Source organism: Theropithecus gelada, chromosome 8 (genome assembly GCF_003255815.1).
Source record: "Theropithecus gelada isolate Dixy chromosome 8, Tgel_1.0, whole genome shotgun sequence".
Lineage (NCBI taxonomy): Eukaryota > Metazoa > Chordata > Mammalia > Primates > Cercopithecidae > Theropithecus > Theropithecus gelada.
Window position 1 is genome coordinate 70490480 of NC_037676.1, and position 8678 is coordinate 70499157.

Genomic DNA, 8678 nt, shown 5'->3' on the forward strand with positions numbered 1-8678 from the left:
GAAATCTGCACCTTATATTTTGACATCATTAGTCCAAGCTCTGCAGTGGGACCAGTGTGACCATGGGTGCTGTTTAGAGAACAGGCCTAGTCCCATCCAGCATTTTAGTTCAGCCAATCAGTCTCTCAGGATATGCTGTAAGTAATGTGCGTGGCCTTGAGATCACTAGGGCTATCAGGCAGCTATTATGTTCCCTTTTACTTCGGTTCTGCTGTTATCATTTAAACACTCAGGAGAACGCAGAGCACCAGAACTTGTGTGACCCTAGTTAAATCCCCTGAGTTTTCCTTGCATGCTGCGTAGTCTTGAACAACTAGACCCGGGCTGCAATGGGAAGCATTTCCAGGCATCTCCATGGTTTACGTGGATTCCTTGACCCACTTGGAGAGCCCATAGTCGGGTGAGTGGGCCCTGGGCAGAGCTGGGCAATTTGTCCTTAGGAAACTCTAGCCAATTGTGCCTTTGAGATTTAGGTCTCAGGAATCTTGCCATGTCAGCCTATCCACAGCCAACTGCCTGCACTCTGGGGATACTACAAAATGAAGCACATTTCTAAAACAAGTCAGAAAATCAGTAGACCCCTATGAGATAGGTGCTATCTTGCTACAAGAAAATCATGATAGACATGATGGTAATTTTCATAATAATATCATTTCCTGGAATCCAGAGAGCAGGTTTTACCACGAGTGTGGTGAACAGCCTGGGTGGTTGGCATTGGAGAAAAAGGAGCAGGTTTAAAACCTTCAGCATTGCTTCATCCACAGCCATGAAGATGTGCAAAGGGGCAATGGTGTTTTCTAAACCATAGAATCTAATTTTTGGAGTTTGCTAATTCATATGTTATTTTTAGTGAAATAGACAATCTGATCATGACTCATGAAACAAGAAATTATCATCAACGTGTTTGTTCTACCAATAAAGACACCTCAGGCAATGGTAATACAAAAGTCACTGTCAAACTTTTCCATGCCTTTTCTAGGCTGTACAAGCTGTGCGAGCCGCCTCCCCCAGCTGGAGAAGAATGAAAAGAATTCCCAAGAAACCAGGCAGGCAGAAGCTCCTGAATGCTGGACTAGAGAAACTACATGCTGGCTAAACATTCTCCCCTGAAGACAAATCAATGCTCTTTTTTTTTTTTTTCCTGTAAATCTTTCTCCCCATTGCAAACAAGTAGTGTTCAGTTTATACTTGGATATTTATGTTGGAAATGGAAAGAAGTTCAGTCAGACAGTTCAGCATCACAAACTGATGTCTCTCTATATTGACATTAAGTATTCACTTTTAGAGTAAAATCCATCCCTGGAACATAAAGAAAAAAATATTAGAGATTTAAAAAATTAACCACCATGCCTCCTCTCCCATTCATTGAAACTGTGTTATTATGGTTTTTTTGTCATCTTTTCCAAGTGGACACACGTAATAATGGAGAGTTCCTCTTGAAGAAGGCTATTATTGAAGAAACCTGGTGACATTTTACAAATCATGAAAAATGTTAAGGACAATATGGACTGTGTGGTATAGATTTTCAGTCCCCCATTTGCAAGAGAGAAAGTCATTAATGTGTAAAAGGTGTGAAAAGCATGCTTTACTCTTTCTCCTCAGGGCTTATTTCTTATTAGAGGAGAAGAGAGCTGACTAAGGCCTCCAGCAAGACTCACTTTCTTCTAGCTGCCTTTGGGCATCCTTTTTTCTTGTGGACAGCTCTAGCAAATCAGTGCTATTTTTGGTGTCTGCAATGGGCATGGCTTCCTTGAGCCACGTATACTGGGTGCTGTGCCATAATGGCCCTGGGGATCAGAGAAGCGCAGGGAGGGGAACCAGGATGAAGAAGGGGACAATAAGCCTATTTTAAAACTAAACCTTTAACTTAGATACCTAAAACTCTTAATTTTATGAAGGCTCTCATATGAGAGGTCAGACTCTTCAAAGAATACAACATCATGAGACTTTTTCTGTCAAGATATATGTATAAGATATGAAAATAAGGCTTTATTTGTACTTGTAAAGGACCGTTAGGGAGCTTGATAATTTGTGGACGCACAAGGTATATTCTATCCTCATTCTAAAGTGTATGTAATGTTTATCATTTCCACATTGATGCAACAACATTGTTTTTAGCATAGTAAATACAGGAATACTTATTTTAAATCCATAATTTTCAAACAAAACACTCATGATTGTGGTAATTATATGGGCTTAAGCTAATTTAGTATGTGAAATGCTTTTCACATCTAAAGTATGTGCAAACCATTATTAATTTTTTTTTAAATTTTTTGAAGCTGAGTCTCACTCTGTTACCCAGACTGGAGTGCAGTGGTGCGATCTTGGCTCATTACAACCTCCACCTCCCAGGTTCAAGCCATTCTCCTGCCTCAGCCTCCCAAGAGCTGGGACTACAGGCATGCACCACCATGCTCGGCTAATTTTTGTATTTTTAGTAGAGACGGGTTTTTACCGTGTTGGCCAGGCTGGTCTTGAACTCCTGACGTCAAGTGATCCGCCCGCCTCAACCTCCCAAAGTGCTAGGATTACAGACATGAGCCACTGCTTCCAGCCCGTTATTAAATTTTAATTTATGAAATTTGATCATGGTTTTCAAATTATTATTAAAAACCTTTATCATTAGCCGTTATGTATTGAATAACAAAAATACCATGTTACATGTGTAGGCAATATGTGTATACTACTAGGTGAGGTAATAATAATTGTTATTTGGCACAGAAGCTCTTGAGACTTTTGTGAGAAGTCCAGATATAATGAAAAACAAGGAACCTAGCATCAGAGTTTTCAAGAAAAAGTTGAACATTTTGAATTTAATAAAGATACCTTTACATTAATAACTTTCAAGGATTTAACATTCGTAGGGCTAATGAGTGAACACAGCTGATTAGCTAGCAAGTCCTTTCATATTGTCATGACTGTTTTCTCATCACCGTCCTGGAAGCAGTAATCCTCATTAGAGGCATGAAAGGGTCATTAAAATGATTTCAGTTGTAGTTTGCCGTATTTCATGGGGCAAATTATCAGCTATTATGGTATTTATAAGCTAACATATTTTATATTTTTAAGGATCTACTTTCTTCATAATAGAATGTGCTTCATATTATTTTTAGGGTTAAACATAAGCATATCATCTATCATGCTCGGTACTTACTAAATGCTCAAAAATTAGTAATGGTTTATATTAACATCAGTCACTACAACTTCTGCTCATAATAAAAATTGTAGCTAACACTTATTAAGGGATTACTACATACCCAGTAATAGCTCCAATTGCTTTGCCTGTATTCTGTTGTTATTGCTTCACTTAATCCTCATAATGATGTGACATGGTACTCTTTTAATCACACCCGTTTTTAGAGTTGAGGAACCAAAGCAAAGAATAGCCCAATGACTTGCACAAAGTCACATGATTGACAAGGGATAGAACCAAAATTTGAACCCAGGAAGTCTGCCTTCTTAATGCATTATGCTGCTTTTCCTTATCAATATAAGAACTATTGTAATATTACAATGATTTGTAAGTAAATTTGGAGTTATGTGGCATGTGTTGTCATTAAATTATACATCTTGTATTAAAAAACAGTGAATGGAAACGTGTAAAATCCTTTAATTATATGAAAATTATAGGATTTCCTGGACATTTTACAACTCTGGATGGACATTTTACAACTCTGGATGCACATTTTGAGGTAACTCAACACTGTTGCAATCTGAAAAACTATTTTGTATCATATTCCTCCTCATCAAAAATAACAGTTTTAGATAGTATATCGCATAATACTTTATTATAATTCCAACACAGTGGTAACAGTAAAAAAAATACCTAATGGATGAATGAAGAATGACAATTTTTTCAATGCCATATGTACCTCCATGTGACATTGGGTATGAAGAGGTCTTGAGGTTTTAGGACGTGTTTACCTTAATGCTATATGCTCCTCTGTAACCAGTGCACCTTGAAATACTGCTAAAACCTGCTAACTTCTTCCAAGTTCTGAGCATGGACAACCCCCATCCCCCCAACCTAAAAGGGAAGGTCATGCATAGAAATTTTGGATCTTAACTTAGAGCCCGACTCAAAAATAACTGTGAACTAAAAATTCTTAGTCAATACATCTTAAGCATTCTATTATCTCCTATAATTTTTTCTAATATTAATTCCAAATATTACAAAAGTTAATGTGATATTAAAGTATGAAAAATTTGAGAAGATTAGAATTTTACATGTATTTCCATTCCTATTTAAAGAGAGAAAAGGGGCAGAGAATTTCTGTGCTAATTTTACTTATATTGGATACATAATATTGAATTTGTAGTATAAGCTTTATTTTATCAATTCACAAATCTGAAGTCTCATACTGTTTTCTATCTCTTTAAAACATATTCTTCTGGTGGCTTGGATTCACTGTGCATTCATTGGCCACCCTTTTGGCAGCAAATTTTAAATCAATTTAAAATTAGGTAAACTTTTTATGATACTATAACATATATGACATTGAAATGACATTGGTTCTGAATCTATTAATTTAAATTTTGGGATCATTACATTCAGAATGAAATGAAATTGACCTTGACACTAACTTTGATAGCCAAGAAAATGAATGGGTAAACAAAGCCTAAGGGTCATGTTAATTAATTTAACAAAACAAACTATCTTCAGTCCTTTGGGCTTGTACATTTTATAGATAAAATTAGTATTTACTGATTTGGAAGCGTTCAATTGAGAGTAAATGACTCTGTGTTTTGAAAGTAATACCTTTGCATTTAAAATACTAAAGTATTATTATGTTAGTTCAAGCAGATCTTTTCCTGTGTAGCATGATTTAATGCAGAGCAGTGGGTATATTTTTATTCATTTATACTTTTGAAAAGCCATAATATTGAAATTTAAAATGAATAGTCTCACTTTAAGGTCATTTTTACTTTACATTTTAGTTTAAAGGTCATTTTTAGACTTTATGTGCTAGTGGTATTGAAACTAACATTTAATATTTGACTAAATTGCTTGTGAATTTTTGGAAACTATGTTTAATTTTTAAAGACATTGTTATGTGAATTATCTTACTAAATTATCGCTTAAGAACTCTCTCATAGCAGTAATTTCATTAACACATATACATACTAACCAATTTGCTAAATGAATTGTCGGTTGTCTTGCTTAAGTACTAGAGCCAAGCTTTGAAATGACTTAAAGTGATCTGAATTTTGATTGAGAAAAATAATCTGTCTTCTGTCGAATGTTTGAACTTTTAGTGATGAGTCTCAGCAAAGTTTCACCCTGCATTAAGCAGAACAGGTGGGGGGAAATTGCAAGAAGGGTCTGTACCAAAAATGGCCCCAGGATATTCCATTGAACAAATATTGACCATTATCTTGCTAGGTGCTACAACTCCATAGTAGTCATTACAGTTAGTCTTTGGTTTCACAAAAATGTTACTGCTTCAAAGGCTTGGCATTAACAGTGTTGCCAGCATTCATATTGCCAACCATCTGCTGGTCATACATGGAAGACTGCTAAAGTGTGGTCTGTGCATCATTGAGCAATTGTTATATAGACACAAGGCCTGCTTCACTCAGGATAGCTTGCTCCTCTCACTGAGAAGAGATATCTGAAGTCTACTAAGTCTACTAAATGAGATATATATGTGTATGTTTATGCCTATATATATTGTTATACTTACTAGTTTTGTGATAATGTTATAAAAATTAATAAGATTGTTTTCTATGAATGTACGACAAATTGAGTTGTTCAATGTATTGAATGAATGTCTTACTGTAGGCATCAGAGCTGTCCAACCATGCGTAAATATACCTGGTCTTTTGATCACTGACACTACTTTGCTCTTCAATCTGGAATCAACTGGCCTGGCTCTGCCATTGAGAAATAGCTAATTAAGAACAAAATTGTTAAATTTCAAAATTATATTTCTACTAGAAATAGCTTTGGAGAGTTAATTTTAGGTGCAAATAACAGGATAAATGCTATCTGATCAAGCATTCATTCGACAAATGTTTTTGAGGATTCACTAAGTGCAAGGCACAATCGTTGGGGCTGGTATATGTGTGGATATGTTTGATTTGAAAACCTTCATGGTGTCTCTGTGTGTTATTGATTATCTGTGTCTTTTGCTTAAAATGGCATTATTTGTAACACAAACCTAGTATCATGTGTACAAATATACTGTGTGTAGCCAAGAACACTAAATTGGTAAAATGCTTTAGAAAATATACATCTGAATTTGAATATCTAATGCTTCAAGTAAATTTATTAGAGTTTCAGATGAATATATATTTTTGTAACTGCCAAGTAAATGAGTAGAACAGAGCTTTTTGCCTAAAAATATTTTTATAAGTACTCATTTACATAGTATTCATTATTTTAAATGACAAAATATCAAATTGGTTCTATAAATAATAATTGTGTTGAATATATCCATATTTAACATCATATGAAATCCAAAATTTAATGATAAATTTCATCTGGATGTGTTATTATAAAAGTCATCGTTTTTCCTTTGTAAAGTATCCATGTAACATAGCTTCCATGACTCCATATTTTATGTATGGTTAAAATTATCAAAGTGCATTATGTATTTTATATCATTTATTTTTGTCTGCATAAAAGATTGGAATAGTAACCATGTATGATAATGTTAATAATAAAGTGAAATGTAGTATGACCAGTTCAGCTTCTTTCCATTTAAACTTAATTTCTATTGTGTCCTTACCTATTTGGACAGCAAAAAACATTAAACACAGATTTTCACCCTTCAAGAGTTCACAAGCTCAATAGAAGAAACTTGACACACGTATGAAACAACTTCTACAAATATGAGCTGGAGGGACAGTAACTGCTAGGAAGGAATGAGAGAGAAGCTTAATATGGGCCATGGCAAAGGAAAACTTCACGAGGGACAAGAGGCTTACACTGTCCCCTGAATTAACTAGTCAACCTATCAAGGTTTATTTAGTACTTATTACATACCAGCCACTATCCTAGTTGCTAAAGGTATACAAATGCACGTAATTCCCAAACTCTAGGTTATAGAGTGTGGTATATTTAAGATGATTAATGCAGTACACAATCCAAAATGGCAACTACCAAGACAAAGCAGTGGACACTAATGCAAAATGAGAGAGAAGGCAATGAGAAACACGGACTGTAGAATTCAAAGAATTTAGATTCAATCCAACATCTCTTTATGGAACATCTACAGATTACTTGTCATGCGCTGAACTAAGATGGATATTTAGTATTTAAGAACACATGTGCCATTACCCTTATGAAATTTACAGTCTAAAAGAGAAAAAAATTGATTTAAAAAAACTACAAAAATGATGAGAGAAGCCTGGGTCAGGAAAGATCGTCAGCATTCCAGATGAGTAAGATTAAGCAACAGAGGAAGGGAACAGCAACCTTGTTAACAAAAACAGGATGAATACTTGCACTGAGATGAAAAAGCACCAGATATTTTGGTGGGATGGTGAGTGGCTCGGTCCGGACTGATGATAAAGATTTGTGGATATGCTTAGAAAGAGACGTGGATAAAAAATACAGCTGGATCTGCAATGCCAGGCTAAGAAGTTGGGACATTGTACATTATGAGTATTTAAAAAATGAGATAAATAGTTGATAATAATGACAAAAATTATGAAATCCAAGTGGGGAATTTGAAGAATGTATACGTTGTTGATGTACAGGCTACTTCAAAAAAGTCAAATCAAATAATAATTGGAGGAAACCAAAATCAATAACTGGTTTTACTTTTTGGAGATTGCTTTTATACTCTGAGATTGCAAATTTAATACAGTAATATGAGTGAGAAAATAGAATCAGCATGTGTCACTTATTTATTTCAGAACAGCATTCCATTTATGTTCCAGAGATGTTATTCAGTGAGATACACGCACACATAGCCCATGCAAGTATTTTGTGGTGAAAATGAGTTTAAGAAACACTGAATCAAGCAGGTTTCTCTATTATAAGACTTCTCCCACCTGCTAACGTACTAATAACCATGGTGACTTTGGAGGACATTGATGGTATGCAATGTTTCCCAAACACACTAGAATATAGGACATGTTTTATGGGAGATTTGTTATCATTTCCTTGGAATACAAATATTCATTAAAGCGCAATATGGGAAAACTATTCTAGAAACTGCATAACATGAAGAAAACAAATGGTAAGCACATTGATAGATGGTGGAGTCTTTACCTGATGGAGGTGCCATTTGGGTTTAAAGGAAGAAATGACAAAGACTTGCATAAATGGACAGTAGCAGTGAAATAGAATTAAAAGCAGACTGTGATATTGTAATTTTTATTCTCTCACTATTCATCTAGGTTCAGGGTATTAGAGGCCAGAAAAAGCATATTCCATAGAAAAATGGAAAATTTTCCTCTCCTTTTTAATCACTTCAGCCTTCTAATATGATGACATATTGGATTAGAAGACAGTTTATTATGTCAAAACTTGCCTCCAATTTACCATGACTTCTAGGCTAAATTTGTAAGGCTTGATGGTCATGACCAGGGTATCATGAGTTAGACAACTTGAAGGTGAAAGACTGATTTTTCTTCACAAAAAGTATTAAAAAGATACATGCTAAGTGTGGAGTTTTCTAGCCTGACACTGGTTGGGCATTTGAAGATGATCTGAATGCAGTGGTATA

At 35.0% G+C, this 8678-nt stretch overlaps 1 protein-coding gene across 1 annotated transcript in view; it reads left to right on the forward strand.

Moving 5' to 3' along the window:
• The window catches only part of PREX2 (phosphatidylinositol-3,4,5-trisphosphate dependent Rac exchange factor 2), a 290803-nt gene extending 284117 nt beyond the window's left edge, over positions 1 to 6686 (forward strand). The window contains exon 40 of the mRNA XM_025394082.1: positions 980 to 6686. Within this exon, the coding sequence (XP_025249867.1) occupies positions 980 to 1025 (46 nt within the window). The 3' untranslated portion in view covers positions 1026 to 6686. The remainder of the gene's footprint in view (positions 1 to 979) is intronic.
• Positions 6687 to 8678: the final 1992 nt, after the last annotated feature.